The sequence below is a fragment of the Parasteatoda tepidariorum genome, chromosome 1, assembly GCF_043381705.1.
Source record: "Parasteatoda tepidariorum isolate YZ-2023 chromosome 1, CAS_Ptep_4.0, whole genome shotgun sequence".
NCBI classification, from domain to species: Eukaryota; Metazoa; Arthropoda; class Arachnida; order Araneae; family Theridiidae; genus Parasteatoda; species Parasteatoda tepidariorum.
In genome coordinates, this window is record NC_092204.1 from 27,183,974 (window position 1) to 27,211,339 (window position 27,366).

Here is a 27,366-nt window from a genome sequence, read left to right on the forward strand (position 1 = left end):
AATAATAAAATGGTAAAAAATACATTATCGATTTCTTTTCGGATGTTGTAATATATAACCGTGAACGGAATATTTTTTCTTCGCTGCTCCTAATAAAATATCATTATATTTATCAATATTAAACCTTGAAATTAACTTACAAAGTATACTTTCAGAAAACTTAAAATGAGTATAGAATATTCTTAATATGAAAACGTGCCACCTAGGTTATTAATTATAATAAATAATTGATTTATTGTTATTAGTATTATATATTAATATATTTTCAATTAAAATAACAGATATTTTGAAATTTTGAACTTCATTTGGATGTTACTAACAGACATAGAAATTACAAATTCAGAATGGTCTTCTTAAAATTTCTATTTATATAGGTAAGTGAAAATACACTGCTGGACGGATCACAAATTGCAATGTAGCATAACATTAAGTGAGACATGAGGCCTAGTAGGATAAAATATAGTTGCCACACTGTTCAGACATTAGAATAAAGAATATTCATTGTTCTGGAAAGTACAAAAGCTATGAAACATCTGAAAGAAAGAAAAAATTTCATTTGATGCTGCGTACGGAAAAATGGAACAATGCATCCAAATGTCAGCAGGCAACTTGAAGAAAGGTGTCAGTACGGGATATGTCCTCCATGTAGTGTGATGCAACATTCTACACGTCGTATCATACTTTGCACAACATTATCCAGCAGCTGTCGAGGCGATTTATCCCATTCCTCTGTCAGTGCACGGATGAGGGTGTTCTTGTTTGTCGGAGGATAGTTCAGACATAGAAATTACAAATTCAGAATGGTCTTCTTAAAATTTCTATTTATATAGGTAAGTGAAAATACACTGCTGGACAATTGCTAAGGACGGATCACAAATTGCAATGTAGCATAACATTAAGGGAGACATGAGGCCTAGTAGGATAAAATATAGTTGCCACACTGTTCAGACATTAGAATAAAGAATATTCATTGTTCTGGAAAGTACAAAAGCTATGAAACAACTGAAAGAAGAAAAAAATTTCATTTGATGCTGCGTACGGAAAAATTGAACAATGCATCCAAATGTCAGCAGGCAACTTGAAGAAAGGTGTCAGTACGGGATATGTCCACTGTGGATTGAATGCAACATTCTACACGTCGTATCATACTTTGCACAACATTATCCAGCAGCTGTCGAGGCGATTTGTCCCATTCCTCTGTCAGTGCACGGATGAGGGTGTTCTTGTTTGTCGGAGGATAGTTCAGACATAGAAATTACAAATTCAGAATGGTCATCTTAAAATTTCTATTTATATAGGTAAGTGAAAATAGTAGTTACAACAGATCACAAACAATTTCACTAAAGTATTATTAATTATAACAACCTAAAATATTTTATATTTAAAGTTATGAACTGTAAAAAAATGTCAGCAAAAATTTCAAACTGCAATATTTTATTTTTTTATAATGAAAGAAAAAGCTTTTGAATCATTAAAATTGGTACAAAATTTGAACGAAATTGGTCGAATAGTTTCTGAGCTATCAAATTTTTAAAAAGCCGTATACTTAAATTTTTATTTCTCAAGATTTATCGACCGATTTAGTACACATTTTGAAGTTTTCCATTAAAATTACATTCTTAAAAATTATGTTGAAATTTGTATACCTTACAATCAAAATTTTTTCGATTACTGTTAAATAAAAGATAAATAACTATTAAAAATCATTTTTGTCTAGATAAACGAATTTTATAATTGTGAGTAAAAAATTTTCGATTCGGTGGAAATGTTCTCGAGATACAGCGAAATACGCATAAAGTAAAATTAGCATTTAGGGGTCCAAACTTTCGACAACTCTCCTGCCTAAACTGTTAGGAACATATTTTCCAGATTGCTGATACTTCTTATATTTAGAAGGTCAAGAATTCATAGGTATCGGAAGAAAGGCACAATGTTTATTCACTGAAAGAACGTATTTGTGTCTAATTTCAATGTGTCTAATTAACACAATTAAGATTAAGAACTCGAAATCTGACCATAGGATCAAAAGTTATTCAGGTTGTTCACGTTTTATTTATTTCATTTCCTCTTTTTTTTTCTTTTCTTTTTTTGCACATTGTTTATCTTGCATTATGTTTCAACACTAAGTCTTTTTTTATGAGTAAAGTATTCGTCCTTCTTCTTTTTTTCTTTTTTTTTTATGTGGGTTTGGATTATTTTTATTACTGAAACTTCCAAATCTGTTAAAATCTGTCCACTAGATAGAAAGTTATTCAGGCTGCTCAAGTTTTATTTTATTTTACTTATTTACTTTTATTTTATTTATTTATTTATTTATTTATTTATTTATTTATTTGTACATTGTTCATTTTGCATTATTTTTCAATCTTCTTAATAGGTAAAGTATTTTGCGTACAGTCCCTTTTTCTCTTCTTTTTTTCGTGGGTTTGAACCATTTTTATTACAGAACCTTTGTGCCACTTGGAAAAATTATTTTTGTGCTTATTCTATGGCAAAACCTCAAAGATTATTTATTCCAGAGCCAAATATAATTTCAAAAGTTGAAAATGTAGCTCAAAAGCTATTTATTTCAAGAACCGCATCAAATATTTCAAAATTTAAGGTTTTTAATTTCATCCTTTCAATTAATTCTATTTTATATCCCATTAAGCGAGAGTTTCCAGAAGAAACTCTAATATAATCTCTAATAACTTGATAACTCGATGAGCATTTGGATAGATTAACAAGGAAGTTTTACTTAAGTGTATTTCAAGTTCCAATTATTTATGCAAAACTCATTCTAATGTAAAATGTTTATGAAAAACTCATTCTAGAACTCACGTCTTTAAATCTAAAATTTTAGCAAAAATGAGGGGGAGTAACAGATTGATATATAAATTTCATTTTCTTTTGAATTACAAGAAACAATTGAATTAAAAAGGAATTAGCAAATAATAAATGTCTTTTTTTTAAATCATGCTTGGCAATATTTATTTCACTCCTTAAGTCTTTTATTTTCTGCCCACAATCATCTGATCTTATACTGGTCCCACATCTGATCTTATACATTTGATCGTAAAAACACGGTTCCCTGTAGAAGAACGAAATCAAGCATCACTGGTTGCGATCAGTAAGCGGGTGGGTGACCATTTTGATCAGCCTGCATAAGGACTGAAGGTGTGCGGTATCAGTCCTCGTTAAACTGTTCTACCGTAAAGTGCTCGACTTTACGCGGAGGTCTTCGGGCTACCAAAGCAGGGTAGCCATCCTCTCCTCAGAGGATCAATATTGCGACGGCATGTCTTCGGATCATCTCCATGGATGTTTCCCAGGCAGTCGCCAATAGCCCATTGTGCAGCCCCAGTTCGACTTCAATTGAGTGCCTACCTACCAGATCTTATACTGCAACTTATTTTACATTGTAAATGCATGTGTTTTTTGTTTGCTTTTTTCCCTAATGAGAAAACAAAAAAAAATGCTACTAATAATTATTATTTAAATTTTAATTGTCATTTAAAAATGTGATAAAATTTGAAGCATGAAAAACAGTTATCAAAAACTCACTGTAGCGACAATCATGAGATTATTTCTCAAAAATAAATTGCTCATGCACAGTTCTGGTAATGGACTGCGAAACATTTTTCAGAAAGATCCAAAAGCTGCTGAAAAATTTATAAGATTAGTTGCTTTTGTAGCTTATCAATTTTAATCAAACAAGAATATTTTAGTTGAGGTACCTGAATCAATCTTGTCTTCAAAGAAATTTAAATCATGAAGAAAAAAGTAATTTTTTTTCCATGATACTAAGTTGATGATCAAACAAACAAAAAAAATTTTATTCAGTAAATCTAATTTTTTAAGTAATCATATTTTATTTTGACCTTATGAAAAAATCTCAAAGTAGAGAAAATCAGGTATTGGCACTTAACGCAAAAAATATCACTGTAGGAAATATTAAACAAGTGTATATAGGGCAAATGTAATATCGGGCAGTTGTCCTTAACCTTAAAAAAACATTCGTACATGTAACAGCAGGCAATAGCACTTAACTTTAGAAAACAATGTAAGGAATACCGGATAAATGAATACCGAGCAGTGGGACCTAACATTAAAAAACATTTGTTATGGGAGTATTGGTCAGGGGCACTTAACATGAAAAAAAGAACAATTTGAGAAATACCGATCAAATATATATACCAGGCAATGATCCTGTTCCATAAATAATCATCACCGAATATGAGATAGATAACTATAGCGACGACACGGGCAAGTAAATCATGTCAAATTTGTTTATGCTGAGGCTCCTCTATATATTGGTATATATAGAGGAGCCTGTATATATATATATANTAAAGTGATACTTACACAATCAATACTTAGTAGGATAACCCTTATTTTTTAAGACAGCTTCACAGCGTCTTTTCATCGACTGAACGAGTGTTGGGAGTTTATCTTTCGTAATCATATGGTGCCAAGAATCAATTATAGCTTCAATAAGTTGTCCTTTATTGGATGGACGTTTTTTTCGTACAAGAATTTTCAAACGTCGCCACAATTTGTCAATTGGATTGAGATCAGGCCTGTTTCCTGGCCATGGTAATATATCTATGGCTTTATTTTGAAACCATGCTTTGCATAATTTTGCTGTGTGGCATGGAGCTGTATCCTGCTGAAAAATAAATGGTGCGTTGTTGAGGAAGATATCCCTGATGGAAGGTATCAATTTTGGTTTCATGCAGTTTCGATGTATTTTTTGGCATTCAGGATGCCATCAATCACTTGAATTCGGCCCACACCATCTGCAGACATACGTGCCCAAATCATGACATTTGTTGGGTTTTTTGTATCTAACCAGATCGGAAAATATTTGTCCGTATCAACAACCTGTAATGAAACGATATATTTCTTAATTACCCAGTAGAAAATGATAATTAATCAAATTCTGGCAGTTTATTTTTATAAGTAATAAATTCGAAACAGCAAACATGAATTTACAGCGACTGTCGAGGAAGAATCATAATGGAATACCTCCAAGTGACGTAGTGTTGGTATCTCGATTGGTTGATGAAACATGGCATTTGTTCACATTAGCTACTGTTTTTTCCATTTTATTTCAAGTAAGCCAAGCCTGTCAAGTATCAATTCTCTTAAGTAACACATTCTAAATTCTTTCTCAAAGATTCTTTCTCAAAGATTTCAATTCTTTCATTATATATATATTTACACAGAGACTTAGCACAAAGACAGGCATGAAGTCACGTGAAGCACAAACAAACTAATTATGCAACGAAGTTGCCAGGTACGCAAAACAAAAATATATCATGGTTACAATAAACTACTCAAACAAATAATAAATCTAAGTTAAATAAAAGAAGTAGGCGAGAAGGAATTATATTTCAAAAAATTCGATGTGCGATGTGGTTCTGTATTGTTTAACTTATAGTTAATTAATGTTCTAACTTGTGCAGAGAAACTTAGCTCAACTTTAAAACGCAATTTTGACGATAAAGATTAACTGGCGCTGACGTCATAGGTCTTATGTGTGGGTATAGGAGATCTTCTTCTTGAAATGCAAGTATGCAATTTTGGATTTCAATCTGGGAATTATTTTATAAATGCTATTAAGTAATTCGAAATCTTTACATCTTTTAATCAAAAACTAGCAGACCACTGTTCAATCAGCGGATTATTTTAAAATTATCGAGGAGTGTTTCTAACACATAACCAAGTTTTTATTTTCTTACACGTTTGATTTGCCTTCATCACCGCCATTAAATGGAGAAAATCTGCTTTGTGATTGGTCAGAAATTGCTCTATCGGAATTTGCCTTCAAAGATATCGTGCTGGTCACGTCACAAGAAATGTTCGTAACGTTAAAGTTGAATCAGGAAACAGACATTCTTCGAATAAATCTAGCAAAAACCAGTAGTTTGATCGAACTGCGTTTGAGTTGCACAAGGGTCATAGTGGTCAAGGTCATGGATCAAAGGTCAGAGTGTGATCCAACCCAAATTTTCAAATTAAAAAAAAAAATTATTTCTTTATTTTTTGCAGTAAGTACATGATTTGCTTCAATTTTTCGCCTTTCATTTTTTTAATTATCAAGTCCATTGAATTTTTACTGCGTTTCACGCAAGTCAATTATTGGATATTTTATATTGATCCTTCGTTTTCTAGTATCTGTCTTTCGCAATGAATGGTCTACTAGATTCTACCTTATACATATTTCGTTCAGTTTGACTTTCAGATAAGTAGGACACAAAATCATGTTTTTTTTTGTTTGTTTTTTTAAATGGGGAGCACTTTAGTTAGTTGAATTGTCTATGAGTTCATTTCTCGCTTGAATTCATTACAAAATGTTATCCCCAAATGTATGTTCTTGTGTTCATTCTCGTTAGATTAGGTCAGTTATGCCACATTGCATGCTAAATTCAACATTCTGTTGCAGGAAAAAACTTAATGCGATGAAATGCGTGAGAGATTACATGAGTTACTGCATGTCTAACGAAAAAGCTGCACTCTTCAATCTAGCTGCTGGTGGCAGACTGAAAATACTTGAAGATCTATGCACAGATGGGACAGAATTCAATACAGGTAGACAGTATATTAATACTCATAAGTGGCGTCTCTCTTTTCGAACGAACTCATCTCTCCAAGGTGTGGAGACCCAGGGAAAATATTGTAAATATTTTTTTTAAATAAATTTTCACGAATAATCGAATGCTGGATACTTATGCAACTGAAAAGTATCTTTTGAGGCCAGCAAAATATTGGCGCTTGAAATGGACTACAGCTGGCACATAGCAGAACTCATTACTTAAGGTAACACTAGGCATGCTTTCACTGTAGCGTGTGGACAACCAATGGAGTACTTTAATTTATATCTTATTTTCCAAACCGATTAAAAAATTTTAAGCTTGGGAACTAGATGGAACTCAAAACTGCACTGAACATAGTGCTTAATTTAAGCATTGCGTAAATTTTAAAATATACTTTTGATAGCCTAAACGTGTAACCGGTTTTCTCCCCAGATGGCGTATTCGAGTGTTGCGATCGCGAATCGGATCTTCATCTCACCAGAATTTAAAAAAATTATAGCAAGTAGTATTTCAGAATTTCTGTTCAATTTTCGAAAATTACGCCTATATAATATTCAAATTTGCTCTATTTGGACTCGATAACGGTTTGTCAGATTTTGTTCAATTTTTTTTCTTTCGCAAATTTTCTATGATATAATCTTTAAACAAAAAATTCAAAAATATATGTGTATATGGAGGGTTGGCTGTAAATGGATTGTTGAAATTCGGAAATTGTGCTTAATATAAAAAGTAACGCCTACTTTCTACTCGAAGATTTACCTGGCATATAGATAGAACAGCATAGACAGGATAAAGATAATCTGTGTAAAAGGGCTATACGTAGTGAGTAAAATCTTATTTTTCTAAAGTTAGTTCACGTGATTCCATGACATACCTAGGATGGTAGACTAAATGTAAACAATAACAAACTTCGGGCCGGGATAGCCTGGTTGGTAGGACACTGGACCCATGTCCAAGAGGTCGTGAGTTCGAATGCAGCCGGCTGAAGACTTTCCGTGTAGTGAATGGTAATTGATGCACGTTAAATCTGTCGAGTCTCCATGTTCCCATAACAAATCATACCTCGGGGGTGCTGCTCCAGGAGTTTCCTTGTCTTCTGGATTGGTTCAAAATTACAAGACTACGGAGTTGAACATTAGTAGTCGTAAACCCAAAATTGGATCGGCTGTTCAACGACGGTTGCAAAATAACAACTTTCTAAAACTGGAAGAAGTTTCGAAAATTTCCAGTATATCTCTCCGCTTATGTTATGTTTACGAGACGATGTATGAGCAGGCTTGATATTCTAGAAAGTTTTATTATTGTGATTTTTTTTTTGCAAAATTTATGCAAAATTTTACTATTTACAAGAGTTTTTTTGAAAAATATCGCGGATTGTTATTGTTTGGGTATCATCACAGCATGCTTGCGAGATCGTCTGAATCTATTAATTTATTTCGTTGAAGAGGTTAAATTAGCAGAACGTGTAATGCTGTGAACACTACAAATATAATGATATTGAATGCCATGCTTTTCCAAGCTCAGGCGTGAAAATCTATCGGAAGTAATTACCTGGAAGTCTTACGACAAATTTTCGCTTTGAAACTAAGACCGTGGTAACTCAAAAAGGCAAGTTTTTCAGGAGAGCGATTTCTAACTTTTCAGGAAATTCCACCGCAGCTTGACTCGAAGCTATGGCGACTATTGCAAAATAGTTTACATTAAAAAAACCCTGTTTCTTTACATTTTTCAATGAACCAGGCCTGATCCTTGTAGCATTTCTAATTTTGTGATAATTTCGAAATAAGTTAAGGTACGTTGAGTTGCAACACTTTTCTCTGAAACTTTTATTAAAAGTGGAGAGTTATTTCAAAATACAACGATGTCCTTCAAAGTATCCTCCCGAATATTATATATTTCATTTCAAATTTTGACATACAACAGTGTAGGGAAGAAATGCGACTTATCTCTTACAAGGTTTTGTTTCAAATGACGCAATGCTACACTATTCCCTAAAACCAAGAGGGCGAATCGCGGCAATGCGATAGCGATTTATCTGCTCTCTAAATTAATTTTATGGAACTATGAAGATAACACGTTGTTTCTCTGAAAGGGTGATTTTTTTTTACACAAAAATCTCATTTTTCGATTTTTTTGAGTTACTACGGTTTAGTTTCAAAGCGACGATATGTTCTAAGCTTCACATGGTCTACCATCCATAAAGTACTCTGTGCGACTCCATTTTCTAGCATAAGTCGCATTTCTGAAAAAAAATTTCTGTAATTTCATATTTTTTATAATATAACGTAATTTATATTAATTTTTGATAAATTACATTTATTACTTAAAAAAGTACATGCATTTGTCTTAATCTGCTGTCACAAAAAAAAATTATTTTCCTTGTTGCAGTATGATCAATGATAAAAAGTTTCTTTTTTTTCAGCAATGTGACCAAAAGGAATACTTTGAAGAATTACTTTAGATTTTAATAATAAATTTGTTTCAGTTTACTTGAACAACATAGACTGTTGGCCAAAAACCAAAAGTGATCTTGAATATTGTCAATCAAAATTTACGGATACTCTATATAAAATCAACTATGAAGTGGATCTTAGCCTGAAATCTTTCCACACCTGTTGGTACGTTATTATTATTACTATGTACGTTGCTTGGTAAAAACCTTGATGCTTGGCATGGTGCATTTACACAAAGAGAAAAACAAAGATTTTACCCTGAACAACTTTTTTTCTGATGACGGGATTTTCACAAATTAAATGCTGGAGTTAATGGTTCAAAAGATTAACCCCAAATATGATAATTAATTTGTGTTTAACTAGTAGTTAAGTTGAAGCAGGGTTAGCTTGGTTGGTAAGGGGCTGAATTCACGCGTGTGAGAACGGGAGTTCGAATGCAGCCGACTGAAGACTTCCCGTGTAGTAAATGGTGACAGGTGCACGTTAAATTTGCCAGATCACAAAATCCTCCATAGCAAATTAAACTTCTGGGGGTGCTGATTTTGATTTTGATGGTTCTCTTGTTTAGGTCAAAATTACGATCTGTGGATGAATGAATGAATGTATGAATGGGTTCGCCCTACAAAAGCGTGTGACATATGTTTGTGGCAGAAGTTGAATTCTTGGCTATGGATGGCGCCACAACAAAACAAGACCAATCGCACCCCCTTTCTCTTAATGAACCTGTCTTACTGGCCAATGAGAACAATCACAGTCGTTAAGTTACAGAATCAGACAGAAAAGTATACCTTCTCTGAATAAACTTACCTTATTTGCTGTATTTTTGTTTTTAATACCAAAATATAAAGAATGTGGGAGAGGTAGTTTTAATCTAAAATAGATGGTTCAAATAGTTTAGGCATAATATCTCTCCAAATTCGATCTTGAACCATCCTAAAAATTACGTGAAAGAACATTTTTTTTAAAGTTAACCACGGCAGTTGATTGTATTCACCATTGACCCTAACTCTCAGTCACAGGTTTTATGAGAGCAACTCCAGGTTAAATTCCAAAATTTCATTTCACCGTGGACGGAACTGCTAGTTACGGCAACCCAGAGTTAACTAACTTTAACCTGAAGATATTCTCAGTTTTGAGTAACCGCGGATGCGCAGTAGGCGATTGTTTATTTATTTATGTTTTCAAAAATAACACTTTTGATGTTCGGTTGCTTCTTTTATGTTCAATGAGGTCACTTTTGAAGATGTAACTATAATTAATTTATATCAAATAAATGCTAATTAATAAAATGAAAATTAAATAACACTTTTGATGTTCGATTACTTTTTTTTATGTTTAATGAGGACAATTTTCTTACTAGATGCAACTATAATTAATTTATATCAAATAAATGATGAATTAATAAAAGGAAAGTTAAATTTTCCTGAGTTAATATCTTCTATAGAAGATATTGCATATATTTCTCAAATTATTATTAGCAGTCGTTGCAGCACTTAAATAATTTTTAACTGGAAAAAAAATTGTGGATAATATAGAATGTGGCCACAATAATTCAACTGAATAGTGTAAGTAATAGGATTCTAAATAATTCAACTAATTTTTATTTATTTTTTTAAAAGGACAAAAAACAATCGATGCTTGAAAGAAAAAGAAAATTTAAGAAAGAAGTATACAATTCATAAAATGATTATAGATTTTGATAATATCTATCGAGATGATAGATCTTTCCCAAAATTAAGAAATAGTTTAGAGATGAACAGGCGAATTACTGTGCAATATTTAGATATGAAGATAACGAATAGCATTTAAAAAAAATTTTTATCCATAAAATAAAACTATTAATAGAATTAAAAACATATACATTATTTTGAATATATATTTAAAAATTATGCTGAAATGAATATTATGTAATCAGTACAAATTTTGATCTGAGGTAACATTTAAAGTACACAATAATCTGCATTAAATAACTTTGCAAATTAGGAAATTTGGAATTTTATAACCATAAAATAATCTGCTGAACATTTGGAAAAAATAGGATTATCTGGAAGAGATATTAATTGCTTAAAACTATATGAAGTTAAAATACCCGTCTTTAGTTGTCTTTTTTAATATATGGCCTGGCTACTAAATTACATCTGGAGCATATATACAACTGATATATTTCCATTGACAATTATTTAAATAATTAAATTTTTAATTGCATGATTTTTTTTTTTAATTTTGAAAGCTTTGGAATATTTGTTCAGATTATGACATATGCCAAATTTTTTTTATCTTATTCACTGTGATTCTCTCTATTATCAGCAGTTGGCAGCACAATAATAGTCATTTATGACTTCTGAATAATAAGAATGTATTGTTTTATGCTTATCTGAGCTGAAAAATTTATTTTGTTCTAGTTCATTTAAAGTGTTTTAAAAAAGAAAATTCTTCACAATGATTTTATTTAACGATAATATGTTATGAAGGGGAAAAAAAGATTAAAAATGTGAATAAGGATGAGAATGATGTTAAGATAATCCCCTTGATCGTTGTGTAAAATTAAAGTATTAAATAGTTGTGTGAAATAAAAGTCGCTCATGGGCTGCAATAGCGGCACAACTCAAAAAACACGCGTTTCGGACTAAGAACAGGACTAAATATGAAAATACACATTCTTTCAGCAGCAATACTAGCACAACTTATAATTCAACTTGAAGGTAATCTTCGTTTAAGCAAAAGAAAGCATTTCTTATGCATTTTGTTTAGCAATGAAAACTTTAAACCCACTTGTCTCAAGACTTGATTTTTTGACTTGTGCCGCTATTGCAGCCCATGAGCGAAGTATTCTTAATTGAATTTCAGTAATATTTCTATGTTTGCGTGCGGCCTTATGATATCCATAATAATAAAATATCTTAATTCATAATTATAAAATTCAGATCCTTTTGCTCATCAATGCAAGTCAGCTGGAAAAACGAAACTTCCTAGCAATTCAGTTAGGAAACATCTTTTTCATTTGTCCAGTAAAATGGTGATACAAATTTAATTACTCAATGCAATCCTTTTTTTTCTTCTTCTTCTTTCAATAGAAAAATTGTTTTAAAAATGGCAACGAAAGTTGGAAACAAACACTAGTAATAAGGCTTTACATCTATCTAATACCGGAGTGCAAGTTAACAGCAAGCAAAGAAGCCCGCAGTTACAAAACTGAGGGTCAAAAAATAATGAAGAATACACTTTTTGACTCGTGGTCAATGTTTCCAAACCCAGATTTCAGAACTGTGAGTTTCGCGTTAGGTCAGAGTCAATGGTGAATTCATCTAACGGCCGAATTCACTATGGAAACTATCATTCAGTCACAGTTAGAAATAGGTTTTATGAGAGCAACTCCAGGTTAGATTCTAAAATTTCATTTCCCCATGATGTCCGTAACTGCGTGTTAGTTGGATCCAGAGTTAATTAACTTTAACCTGAAGATTTCTCTGGTTTGAGTAACCGCGGATGCACGATAGGCGATTTTTCATTTATTTATGTTTTCAAATATAGCACTTTTGATGTTCGGTTGTTGTTGTTTTTTTATGTTCAGTGTGGACAATTTTTTTTTAACTTGATGATTAATTAATTTATATCAAATAAATGCTTATTAATAAAATGAGAATTGAATTTTCCTGAGTTAATATGTTCTATAAAAAATATTATATATATTTCTCAAATTATTATTAGCAGAAAATTAAATAACGGTGAGTGACATGATTCATTCCGCGTATGAGCGTGACAGAAAATTAAATAATGGTGAGTGACTGATTCATTCCGCGTATGAGCGTGACAGAAAATTAAATAACTGTGAGTGACTGATTCATTCCGCATATGAGCGTGACAGAAAATTAAGTAACGGTGAGTGACATGATTTATTCCGCGTATGAGCGTGACAGATAATTAAATAACGGTGAGTGACATGATTCATTCTGCGTATGAGCGTGACAGAAAATTAAATAATGGTGAGTGACTGATTCATTCCGCGTATGAGCGTGACAGATAATTAAATAACGGTGAGTGACATGATTCATTCCGCGGATGAGCGTGACAGAAAATTAGATAACGGTGAATGACATGATTCATTCGTTTCACAAAAAAGGATTGCCACTAGTATTTGATGCGTTTTTCTCGAAACTCCAGTAAATCTACAGTTTTAACTCCTAAAACTTCGTGGAAAAAAAATTTCAAAAAAGAAAAACATGTCTAATTGTTTTCGATAAAGCACATATCTTAAAAATTTCAAGAAAATCTAAATGTCAAACATCCAAATATGTCTAATTTGAACTATTTTTTTTTAAAAATTAAAAATAAACAAGATTAAAAAAATCTATTGGAATATCTGTGATAGAACCTCCTCGATCGGACAGTTAGCGACGTGGATCCTCAATCGCGCAATCTAGGTAGCTGGTCGCGAAATTGGAGCAACGCCTCCTAGAGGAGAGAGGGGCCTCAACCAACACCGCCTAAAAGAAGGAAGGCCTCAGCACGGATCAATTTAGTAGTCCGATCTAGCGAAGTTAACTGCGCAGTAGATGAAAAATAAGAAGGATGTCATTTCGTTAAGGGTACTAAGCTGTGCAGTGGTTGAAAATACGAAATATGTCATTTCGTTCGGACTACTAAGGAATAATTATGGTAACCCGTGCTGAGACCTGCTTTTATCTAGGATGTGTTGCCTCAACATGGATCAATTTAGTAGTCTGAAGTAACGAACATAAACTGTGCAGTGGAGGTTAATAAGAAAGATGCCACTGCGTTCGGGATACTAAGCTACGCAGTAGTGGATAATTCGAAAGATGTCATTATTTTTAAACATTAAAGGATCAAATTTCTTGTTCATGGTAACCCTTGCTTAGGCTTTCTCTCTTCTAGGAGGTATTTTATAGCGGTCGTTGAACTGCTGACCCTATGTTTGGGTTTCTGACTACTAATGTTCAACTTCATAGCCCTAGAAGTTTAGAACTCAATCCAGAAGACAAGGGAACTCCTGGATCAAGTATTGGAAGAAATTTGCCTTCGTGGAGAATTTTTTTTATGGAACTAGTCCGTCTTTGTATTACATGGAGAGAAAAATCTCCCACTGTTAGCCTTACGGCAAGGGGACTCTAACCCATGATCCGTCTACCACTGAGGGTATTCTACGTCAGCACTGTGGTCGGTGCGTGCCGGATGAGGAATTCGCATCAACCAGCCATCACTGGGATTAGAACCCGGTTTACCTCATTAGAAGGCGGACGCTCTATCCCCTGAGCTACCACGGCTGCCCCAGGAATTATTGCCCAGAGACGGCATGGATCTACACCTATTAAACACTTTCGAGAACCTAATTAACTCTCTTCCTGCTCATCTCGCAGCCGTCCGCTCTACGAAAAATGTTTATTCTGGTTTTTGATCGTTGTTCAGGCTAATGTGACTGGACTATGTAGAATCAGGTGGAAAACTTCTGATTTTTAAAAATATGCATGAATTATTTAAAATAAGGTACATGCACAAATAGTCACGTTGATATAACGAAGGAAGAAAACATTACGGCAAGCAATAACATATTAGCTGCTTTTTAATATTTTTTTAAAATCAAAATTTACTGTATAAAAGATTAATAAAAAAAAGAGTGTCTTTTTTCAATTTAAAATTTATTTGATCACTTGATATTTTTCCAACTTTCAGTGGTTTTGAATGGTTGAAAATGTGCACAATAACATCAGTTGAATTGAAATGTAACCAGGACGCAAAAGGTTTTATGGAAAAACTTACCACTATTTCGGGAGGCGAAGAATACAGAACGTTATGCGGCAAATCAACAGAGGGGCCATTCACAAATTGCTTTGGGCTGTATGGAGAAGAGAACCTGGAAAAAGAAGATCTCGTTATGATATTCTCGACTGGCAGCACTGCACGCATTGCGTCATTTGTTGTACTCTTCGTCCCTTTCATTCTCACAAAACTAAACGATTATGTAACACTTTATTAATGTTATCGTTAATTTTGTCTACATCTAAATATTGTTTTAACAAGTTCAGGCGACGTGATTCTCCCTTCATGACCCACAGTATCATATACGAAACAAGTCTTACCAGCGACCCATCGTCAAACAAACTTGATTTAGAAAGGTAAAAATTAAACAGGCTGTGATATTTACCCTTCTAATTTAATCGATTAGAATAGCTTAGGTGACAATTAAAATTATTTTAACAGTTAAAGGTAAGAACAAAAGAAACTAAAATGTCTGTTTTTGTTAGATATAGGAACTAATTTTTTTCCTGATGTGTATTTTATTGATAATAATTTTATGGACAGTCGAGAGTAATTCTACAATTTATTACTATGGATTTCAAAGTCCTGTAGAATGAAATGAGATTTAGAATCGTTCTAAATAATGAAAACATTTGAAATGCCAAATCGCCTTTTTCACTCTGTGGATAACAAAAAGCAGTTTTTTGTGAACAAGTTCTTGGTGTCTCTTAATTGTTACCTCGTTTAATAAACAATAATGAAATTCCAATAAAAACAATTGCAAGAGATTCGCGTATGATTCAAAGCTGTGGCATTTAAAACTATGGCATATGATTCAAGGTGATTTGCTCTGCGCAAAACTGTGGAACTCTGAGCAAAAAATTCGGTATATTTATTCTGTATATTCGGTATCGATTTTGATGAATTCAGAGATGAAGAATGCAGCTTATTTTTATTATAATCATTAATAATAATATTTAAAAAATTTTTATTGAACTTCGATTCATTATTTAACTTCTTTTAATTAAATTGAATAATTAAAATAAATATAATTTGTAATTTTTAAATAGCGAATATACATTTAGCTTCTTACGGAACTAGTGCAATTAGACTACCATAATGTTAAACAAAAATCTATAAAATTATTTTTTATTGAATGAACCTATTGTTGCAAGATCACATATTCATTATTAAATTCCATCAATAAATTTCTTCAAATTCGCATTCTATCTCCATGATTTTAGTTTGAAGGTAGGCTTAAACAGAAAAAATAGCATTTAACAGTTATAAACACAGTTCTTGCAGCTTTGTCTTAGTAGAACAAATCACGCCAACATAACGTATATACACAGAAGAGTCATTATACATTATGACCACCCTCCATCTATAACAATGGGCTCGCCCAGGTTTTCATGGTTTCTCGCCCAAGAACAATGTTTTCATGGGGCACATTAGGACCCATAATCTTCATAGAACAATCTCTGACGCCTGTAAGCTACTTGAACATAGTTGCAGACCAGGTTCACGCATTCATGGCAACAGTTTTTCCTGCGGGGGTGGTTTTTACCTACAGGATAATGCACCATGTCATAAGGGTCGAATCGTCGAGGAACATTCCAGTGACTTTCAAGTCATGTCTTGGCCCCCAAATTCACCTGACCTTAATCCAATGGAACATTTGTGGTCCTACTCGGAAAACCAAATCCGTGCTGCCACGCTACCCCCTCGCAATGTGAAGGAATTGCAGTTTCAGTTGGTGAGCGCTTGGTACCAGATATCTCAGACTACCTATCAGCACCTACCTATCAGCACCTCAGACTACCTATCAGCATCTCAGACTACCTATCAGCCACAGCGGGTGCTAGCAGTTTTGAGGACTAAAGGTGGTCCTACATGTTATTAGCAGGGTGGTCATAATGCAATGGCTCTTCGGTGTATACGTAGCATGTAAAATAAACGCAAGCATGCGCAGTCGTTTCAATCTTACGTGCGGGAGCGTATAGAAGCTCACGCAAATATACGAATTTGCTTTCTCCAAAGAAGTTGTTTTCGAGATTTGGAAGAATGCAACAAATAGGTAAAAGAATTTAGGTAACTGGCAAATATATAATGAAGTATCCCAAAATATCTAAACCTCACTGGCAAAAATTTTTTTGTTTCAAAGTAACTATTTTAGTTATTAAAAGTAAAAATTTTTACATAAGTTTTTTGGAAATATTTCATTTGTTAAATTTATAATTAGCAAATTCATGAGCTCTTATGAAGTTAAAATTACTTTAATTGTATGAACGACGAAATAACAAATTAATTGCCTTGATCAATTCTTTTATTCAAACTGAACGAAAAAGAAAATAGTTTGAAACTGATATTTATCGCATTAAATGACTATTTTATTTATTTCTCTGAGATTATTTAACTAAATTCACTTGCATTGATAACAGTATTTTACACGTGGCACTCTTTATTATTATAAAAATTGAACTAAAAAAAATCTGTTTTACTATATCACAACTAAATCAAACAACAAAAAAAAACTACTTATAACTCATTTTAAGTACTTTCTTGTGATGATTGCATGTTTCTTTTTTCTTTAAATATTATAAAATTATTATAATGTGCATCATATTTTTGGTTAATAATACTATCTTATAGAATAATTGTTTCAAGATGATAAAATCTCTTTCATGTTAATAAAAAGTACTTTTGTTATGTTAATTGTATACAGATGTTATTTATATATTAAAGTTTCACATAATACATCTAAACTGCGTTGTTTACATTGGGAAACTTTTGTTCAGCTAGCATGATAGGTAAATTTACCTTAGAAATTTTAAGAGCATGATGTGCTTCACAAATTGTCGAATCTTTACTGCAGTTTAAAATTATTATTATTTATCAATTTCCTTGCTTCTAATTTAAATTACTTTGATTTTATCGTAACTTACAATGCTTGTATACTTTTTGTACCTGTAGACCTAAATTATGCAACTTCATGATAAAATAAATTTTATGAATCACAAACGTCCTCTACTTTTTTTTTACTGGTGACATTAATTATAATAACACTTTTTAACATTATAAAATATTTTTTTCTCTAAGATAAGATAAAATATTTTTCAAACTTCCAAATCTTCTTCAAAGTGAATGTTAGTACAACTCAAAAAACCACAACTGTTTGCTTTGTTTTTGAAATTAACAAATTCAAACCGCAATTTTATTTTGACTTTTAAGCTTATATATTGCACAGGTAGTTTTAAGAAAGTTGCTCTTTTAATAAAAGATGTTGAAAAAGCTTACTTTTGTTGAAATTGCTTTTGAACTATTCCAGCACTATTCCCAAGATATTATTACAGCATAATTTGTTATTAGGAAAATGCCTTATTTTGTTAAACAGCAAATACTAGAAATTGAAGTTTGTAAAAAGATTCCGAAGCCGTGCCAATTTAAGAATCATCATCTGATTTTTTTTAAAAATGAAATAAAAAATACACAAGTTTTTAACTTATTTTAATCGAAAAGAGAAATACGCGGTGAGAAGGTTGGCATACTTTTTACAGAAACTGTGAAAACAAATTTTTCCTACATCTTGTCATAAGAGGAGAAGAATGATAGTGCTCCAAGGAACCCACTCAATAATTTCATTATTTTCAGAATTGAAATCTTTTTGACGAAATATATTATTTTTTTAAAAGCTAAAACGAGAAAAAAATTAACGATTATTATTTATCAATGCTTATTCGATTTGTTAATGATAGCGTCATCAAGATTAAGGATATACGATGGAAGCTCAGTTTACTAGTATACTATGAATGAATTTTGTCCCAGACAGACATATTAAAATGATTATTTTAAAACAACATCTATAGAAGAAACCTTCTTAATTTATAATTGTGAACCGCTGTTCTGACCCGGCTTATTTGATGTCAACTGATGACAACACATTTATAAACATCAGCAATAAAATGTGAGAGACCCACAAGCTGAATTATTTTGTCCCAAATTAAAATGATTATTTTAAAACAACATCCATAGAAGAAACCTTCTTAATTTATAATTGTGAACCGCTGTTCTGAACCGGCTTATTTGATGTCAACTGATGACAACACATTTATAAACATCAGCAATAAAATGTGAGAGACCCACAAGCTGAATTATTTTGTCCCACATTAAAATGATTATTTTAAAACAACATCCATAGAAGAAACCTTCTTAATTTATAATTGTGAACCGCTGATTTGATGTCAACTGATGACAACATATTTATAAACATCAGAAATAAAATGTGAGAGACCCACAAGCCGAATTATTTTGTCCCAAGCAGACATGTTAAAATGATTATTTTAAAACAACATCTATAGAAGAAACCTTCTTAATTTATAATTGCGAACCGCTGTTCTGACCCCGCTGATTTGATGTCAACTGATGCCAACACATTTATAAACATCAACAATAAAATGTGAGAGACCCACAAGCTGAATTATTTTGTCCCAGAGAGACACATTAAAATGATTATTTTAAAACAACATCAATAGAAGAAACCTTCTTAATTTATATTTGTGAACCGCTGTTCTGACACCGTCGATTTGATGTCAACTGATGACAACACATTTATAAACATCGGCAATAAAATGTGAGAGACCCACAAGCTGAATTATTTTGTCCCAGATTAAAATGATTATTTTAAAATAACATCCATAGAAAAAACCTTCTTGATTTATAATTGTGAACCGCTGATTTGATGTCAACTGATGACAACACATTTATAAACATCGGCAATAAAATGCGAGAGACCCACAAGCCGAATTATTTTGTCCCAGACAGACAAATTAATATTATTATTTTAAAACAACATCAACAGAAGAAATCTCGACCTTCCTAATTTTTTAATTGGGTGAGTTATCAATTTGTCCTTTAATAATTAGCTAATCATTACACAGAAAGCATGGGTAAAAACAAATAAGAGAAAAAAGATTTGTACATGAAGAAAAAAAAACGTTTAAATATTTGTTTTTACACGCAGAAACGAACGCAGAAGACGATTTTGCTCACTTGTTTCTCGTCGTTGGTAGCGCAATGTTGTCAGTTTATTGGATTAGTTTATTGTGTGCAGTTATTGGTAAGAAATTTGTTTATTATAATTCAATCTGGGTTTTTTAATAATAGAATTGAATTTCGGGTTTTACTATTAAATAAACGGTCGCTGTAAATTTTCAGACAAGCTGTAGACAAACTTTTTAGACTATGCTTGTTTTTAAAATTTTTATTTTCTTCTTCTCCTTGTGCATCAAAAACTCTTTTTTTGGGGGGGGGGGATTAGACTTAGAGCCTTTTTTTTAAATCATGAGGTCCTTTCTTCACAAAAACGATTTATATCATTTATATAATTTCAGAGATAAAATAAATATACTTATGCCTTAGCTTTGGCGAAAAGATTGAGAACTCAAAAATACTTCTACTTTCGACACACGTTGTAATAATAATTATCAATGATAATAATTTGTAAATGTAATAAAAAAATTTTGAGTTATGATGACTAAACTTTTTTATTTTTTTAAATTTATTTTTAATAATATTTAGAACATGTTTTTTTTTTCATCAATCTACAATTTTTGTGGATGTTGCATTATCGTTTTTGATTATTTTGAAATTTTCCTTCTTCCCATGTAAGAAAAAATAGATGTAGCAATTCAGAATTAAGAATTTTAGGGTAAAATTCAATTAAAAAATTTACATGTAACAAAATTTACGTTTTAAATCATTTTGTAAACTTTTAAAACTCCTTGAAGAAGATTTTTCTAATTTTCTTTTTCTTCCGAATTAAACGAATTTGAAATTTTTCCTAGTGTAATTGTTTGCCATTTTTTTTAACTTCTTTTTACATTTAAAGTAAGTCTTGCTCATTCTCTTTCCACGCTGTTATCAGCTAAAATAACAAGTTGCAAGTCCCCACTCCGCATTTGTGCTTATGTACATGCTATTTTAAATAAAAAATATCCTATATTTTAATATGTGTTAAGCATTTTTTATGGAAATTTATTTTAAAAAATTTAAATCTTGACAACTAAATTTTGAAAGAAATAATTAAACTGAGAAATAAACCATTTTAAGTTTAGAAATGCCTTTAAATTATTTATTTTAAAATATAACGAGAAAACAAATGCTAAATGAATTTATTATTTTAATACATTAATTTGCTAAACTTATCCCGCTGAATGCATTTTTTTGTAATGTAATTGAAATATACGTAATCCAAATTTGGAATAATTATCTTTTAAAGTTTTTGTGGTATTAGATTTATAACTGAAAAAAAATGGTCATTGAGAGTTTAAAAAAAATGGACTCCCTAAATTTAACAAGTGTAACAAATTTACCCTTAACTTTAACTAAAATTGCTATCTCTTTCTGCAGATCTTTAATTGTTTTTTTCTTTTCGTTTTTTTTAAATAGTAAATAAATAAAAAATAACTAACCAACTGAATAAAACTAATGAAAAGAACTAAATAAGAATTATAAAATTAACTAAACAATTAAATACAAATAAAATATTAAAATGAATATTTATTGTTAAACAATAAATACAAAAATAATTTTTAAAATGTTCCAAGAGATTAAAATATGAGAATTATTGCAGATATGAGAATTAATGTTTAAAAAAACACAATTAAAATATGAGAATTAATGTTTAAAAAAGTATAATTCAAATTTCAAAGCGATTTCCATTAAATGCAGAAATGAAAAATGTTGTCAAATTCTGTTTCTAACAATCTCTTCAATTCTTGTCTGTTTCTTTCTGTGGTCAAAACACATTTCTTTTCTTACAGCCCTCTTTCCTCAGTAGTGATTCCTGAGATTTAGATAATGCTTTTGTTCTTTCATCAATTAAGCGTTGATGAATAACCCCTGTCGCGTCACTTTTTACCGTTTCATTTTTTAATTAAATCCTAAAAATATATATTGGCTTTGGTAGAGAAACTGTAAATTATGAACTAACTATTCAGTAAAACATCTTGCAAACAGTTGTTTCGTAACAGTATGAACACCTTTACTCTGTTGTGAAAACAGGAATAATATGCCATTTCTATGTAGAGTTTCAGAATATTGATAACACCTCAATTCAATTTGAGTTTGTTCTTTTCACTAGGGGCTAAGCTCCCTTGTTCGCTGCCGCTCACCAAACCCTTCGCAATAATTAACGCATTTTATCGGGAAAATGACCTTAGATTGATTTTAGACTGAAATGAGGGAGAAATCACCAAACCTTCAAATAATAAAATTTTAAAGCCATTTGAAACAATTTGATAGTAGATAATAATTTACGAGATTTACGATAATTACAATAATTTACGAGACACAGGATTTTCGGGATGCAGAAAATCCTAAGCGGCTATATGATTATGAGACATGTAAAAGATCCCTGGAGTGCCTTATTGGCTCTCGGCATTTCCGGCAAAATTAGAATTCCTAGTGCACTTTAGCATCCAAATAGAATCTCGGTGCTGCCATCTAGTGGGGCATAAACTAGACGTCCAAATTAACATGGCCAATGGTATCTCACCCATTGTGGTGGTCCTGAAGGAGTGGATACAATTTCTGGTGAACGAACTAGGTCTGCTCATCGGGAAGACTGGTTGTGCAGCTCATAGGAAATAAAAAAGAGTAATAATTTACGAGATAAAGGTGTATCAATTAAGTCTAGTGTTATGAGTTTAAATGTGTTAATTATGCCTAAATGTGTTATTTATTATAATTTATCTAGTGTTTAATTATGTCTAGTGTTTATGAATTTAAAACCTGCTTTGTTCTGTTTGAGCCTTTCAAATTATGATTTTTTATTTAACGAATTTTCCATGTAACGAATTTTTTATCGGGATTTCACTACTTCGTTAAATACAGGCCCGACTGTAGGGGAGAGTGGGGTCGATTGTGACAGGGTACGATTGTAACAGAGCAAAAATTTCAAGTGTCGGGTTCTAGATTCAGTTCCTAGGTGGCGCACAAGGTATATTTAATAAATCTACATGTGCACCCCTGCTGGCAACCTTTTTTATGTACTTTTGAAAGAGTTACATCACAAAAGAAATTTTCCCGCTACGTAAGTACTTTTTTTTAGTATTAGAATATTATATTGTAACAAAGTAATTTTGTTTAAACAAATAAAAATCATTAACCGAATATGTAAGTGGACACCTTAATTAACATTTCAAAAAAAAAAATTAGTTTTGTTAATTAACTAGCATTGTTTTTAACAAATGAAGCTGAAATGGCGTCTTGGGGACGATTGTAACAATAAGTAAAGGGACGATTGTAACAGCTGAAAATAAATAATCTTATGTTTACAAACCATTACTTAACTCTTTAAGAACCACCAATAGTTTCCTATATCATTTATATTATGTTGCATGTGCATTATTTTATTTGTCACCTTTCACAGCATAAATTAAAATTTTTAACCCCTTAAAGTTAAAAGTTTAACCCTTTAGGTCTCTGCTCATTATTATTTTTACTCCTAAAATATCACTACTATTTTGATCAATAAAAAAATATATCACAACTATGATAATATGTATAATTAACAATGTTTTAATTGAATTTATGAACTGTTACAATTGACCCCGTAAGTGGGGACAATTGTAACAAGTGCACGAATAACTAATATAATAAGGTATTTTTCCATTTAAAATAAGGTATTTTTTTTCTAGTACAGGATAGTCTACTTTACTCGTCTGTCAATTTATACTAATAATATATTGGATTTTTTGTTAGTTAAAAATAGTTAAGTGAAAAATGTTACAATTGACCCCACTCTCCCCTACGGGAAAGAGAATTTTTTCAGGTAGTCGTAGGACAAGCAGCGTCTTGTCGAGAATTGAAAAAGTAAAAAAGAAAATTTTTCATAGTACGAGCTTGAGCCTCAGGTTAGATGAAGTTGTTCATGTTAAATCTATCAATCACAATGCATCTTACAAGTATCTTCTACTTTTTTGTACTAATATTGAATTTTATCGTTTTCATTCATTTTAATATTTGTAATCTTTTTTCAGGATCCCCTTTTTAAATTAAATCTATTCTAAATTTTAAACTTCAAATCGTCGCACCCGAACTATGTGCTTTCGCTAACTATCAAAATTAAGTTAAGTAGAATCTGCTCCAGTGGTTAACTATTTTTAACGGAAAACAAAATGATTTATTTCATAACTATTGCGTATTTCATTAAGTTTGCCTGATGTGTAAGTAAAGTCGTATAGGAAGAAGTTGGAAGGAAAAAAAATTTTAATGGTATTTCATGAAAAATTAATTCTCCCTATTTTGTATGGATGGTGTTTTCAATATAAATGTAAACAACAGCGAACTCGTGGTCTTGACCTGCTCTACTTCCGGTGAGAAAGTATACAGCTGCTTACTACAGCTTATTCCACGAGGTGAAATTTTCAAACAGATAATTTTACTTATAATAAAAGAAATAAATTATGTAATTTCTGAACTCAAATCTGTTGTATTTCATAAGATACTAATGATATTAAGTAATACTGGTGAGTTTGAAGTGAAAATTTGTTTGAGTTATTTAAAGATAGATGTAATGTTAAAAAAAAGGAACATGGTTGCTAGATTTGGAAAGAACTTGCTTTCTTGGCAGTTCTGATTTGGTCTCTCTTTACATGTTTATTACTATTTGTTCTTGGTGCAATCCGTGCATCATCATGCGCTAGTGTTAGCATATTATTCGAGCTGCGAGATTAAATTCATTTTACAAATTATCATTTAGGTTGAAATATTAAAGCTGGTAACAGAGTAAGAAGTGTTTTATAACGATTCCTTTTTTCAAATGACAATTCTTACTTCTTCAAATGACAGGTCTTCAAATGGCGATTCTTATAACGATTCTTCTTTTAAACACAAATAATAAATCAAGTAACAAATACACATATACGAGAAATTCTACTCAAAACTCAATGATCACGTTGTGAGTCGAATGGCTTCAAGACACACCAAAAACAGTAACCCGGAAGTATAAGCTGTCAAGAACTTGCAGCTCTCTTTAGTGTAGAAAGTTTAGTTTTTCCCTTCAAATATGGAGTTAGAAACCATGGCAAATTTTACCTCTTTCTTGTTTTGACCATACTTTTCTTCTCAGTGTGTGGACGTTCATAACAAAATGTCTAATCAAATGTATTCTCCTTTTTTTTTATAGGCGGTTTAAGAGGAGATGATTGCACAGATGACGTATTTCTGAAGTGCGTGAAAGAGGGGAATTTTGACGATGCTTTCGATTTAACAGTTACAAGAGAGGAATTCGGAGAATATTGTGAGTAAGTGAAAGGAAATCTTTTTTAATCGAATTTGGGAAGAGTTTGTGATACTTTATAACTCTCACATTTGGATGTGAAATGATTACTGAAGAGAAGAAATGCAATCTTTTCTCCACAATTGTTCCTGCGCAATCTTTTCTCTAAAACGGCAGGTACCTAACTGATCGTTCTACGCTTTGGAAGGTGCCGGAAGTGTTACTCATTTTCCCTTGCCTGGTAAGCACCTTGAGACCTAAAACGAGCGAAACATTACCCACCCCTCACCGCCGCAGATACCCGTTCATAGGGTAGACCACATTCGCACATCACATACAACCAGAGGACAACACACTGAGAGTGAAATCCATACCCTGAGCGAGATTCGAACTCGCAGCCATTGACAGTCAGGCAAGCTAATCGCTCTGCCCCCTGGCCGGCATATGTATGTATCCGAATATGAAAACTAGTTTTAATAAGGAGTGTGTGTAATTCTCAGAAAATATGACACATTAGAAAAAAAGAAAATATTTACTTAGTAACCCTAAATAATACTTTATAGAGAGCAGTGGATTTTACATACATTTAATCAAGAAAATGAGCAAAACAGAAATTTGCTGAATGTTTAATGCCACGAAAATCATAAAAAGTTCAAAAACAGAGTTATTAGCACTTCCATGATCACAACACAAAGAACGTATCACGTGCTTAGCTAGTGAGATAATAAAAGCAGGTTTCAAGTAAACAATACACTGGTACTGAATCAATTATTTTTTTTAAAATATTAGGTATTTGTGAAGTTATAACAATTTTAAAGAAAACCCTTGAATCGGACTCACTATTTCCAATTTAAGAATAAGATCTTCTTCTGTATTTGAGACACACTGTAATCAGGGAATGGGAGATCTTAGGTGATCACTGTGACCTCCCAAAGATTTTCACTATTCGGTAAATTTCCTCTAATAAAGAAAAAATTGAGAATTTGTACAAATTTTGGACAAACTCTTCAAATATCACTTAGAATGTTCATGTATCAGTTAACCCTTTTGACAAAGCTTTTGCAGTATTAAAATAAGTATAATAAGTATTAAAATTTAAGTATGAAAAGCAGCATCAATTCTCTTAAGTAAAACATTATAAATTAATTCGAATTCTTTGCATTTTTTGATCAGAAACTAGCATACCATTGGTCAATCAGCCTATTATTTACATAAAATTGTGGCGGAGTGTTTGTAACATATAACCAAGGTTTTATTACCTTTGATTTGCCTTCATCGCCGCCATTAAATGGAGAAAATCTGCTTTGTGATTGGGCAGAAATTGCTATCAAACTTCGCCTTCAAACTATCGTGTTAGCCACGTGACAAGAAGCGTTGAGAACATTACAGTTGAATCAGGAAACAGACATTTTTTTGAATAAAACCATTAGTTTGATCGAACTGTGTTTGAGTTTCATAAGGGTCATAGTGTGATCAAACTCAAATTTTCAAATAAAAATAAATAAATAAATATGTTTATTTCTTTTTTTTTTCTTCCTTTTTTTGCATTGCAAATATTTTTGCAGTAAGTACATAATTTGTTTCAATTTTTCGTCTTTATATTTATTTTAATTTTTTTAATTATCATTGATTTTTTACTGCGTCAATATTTGGATATTGACGCAGTCAATTATTGGATATTTTATATTTACCCTTTGTCTTCCAGTATCCATCTTTCGCAATGAATGGTCTACATATGTTCTGCTTTATACATATTTCGTTCTGTTTAGTTTTCAGATAGGTAGAGCATAAAATCTGGCTTTTTTTTTAATGGAGAACATTTTAGTTTGATGAATTGTCTATATTCTTTTATTTATCGCTTAAATTCGTCCCAAAATTTTATTCCTGTACTTTCTCCTGATCCTGTTTTATTCATTTTATTTGTTTTACTTATTTTGTTATTGGAAATGTATATTTGTAGTTTCGGGCACATAGTAAACATATTATGTTATTGTCATTTTTAAAAATTATTTTGCTTCGCACAAAGAGCTTTTTTTTATCGGTTCGGCAACATTGCGTCATCTATGTTCTTGTGTCCATTCTCGTTGGATTGGGTTTCGGTTGCTCCCCATTGCATGCTAAAATCAACATTCTGTTGCAGGAAAAAGCTGGAAGCGACAAAATGCGTGAGAGATTACGTGAGAAACTGCATGTCTTATGACGAAGTTAGAGTCTTCAATCTAGCTACTGGTAACAGAATTTTTAAGATATTTGAAGATATATGCACAGATGGGACAGAATTCAATACAGGTAGACAGTA

General features: G+C 31.7%; 1 protein-coding gene across 1 annotated transcript; it reads left to right on the top strand.

Annotated features, from left to right (window-relative positions):
- Positions 1-6,431: 6,431 nt before the first annotated feature.
- On the top strand, positions 6,432-17,806 carry LOC107448386 (uncharacterized). Its single transcript, XM_016063555.3, has 3 exons — positions 6,432-6,573; positions 9,064-9,196; positions 14,720-17,806. The coding sequence occupies exons 1-3, from the start codon at positions 6,444-6,446 to the stop codon at positions 15,021-15,023; spliced, it is 567 nt and encodes a 188-aa protein (XP_015919041.2). The 5' UTR covers positions 6,432-6,443; the 3' UTR covers positions 15,024-17,806.
- The last annotated feature ends 9,560 nt before the right edge of the window (positions 17,807-27,366 follow it).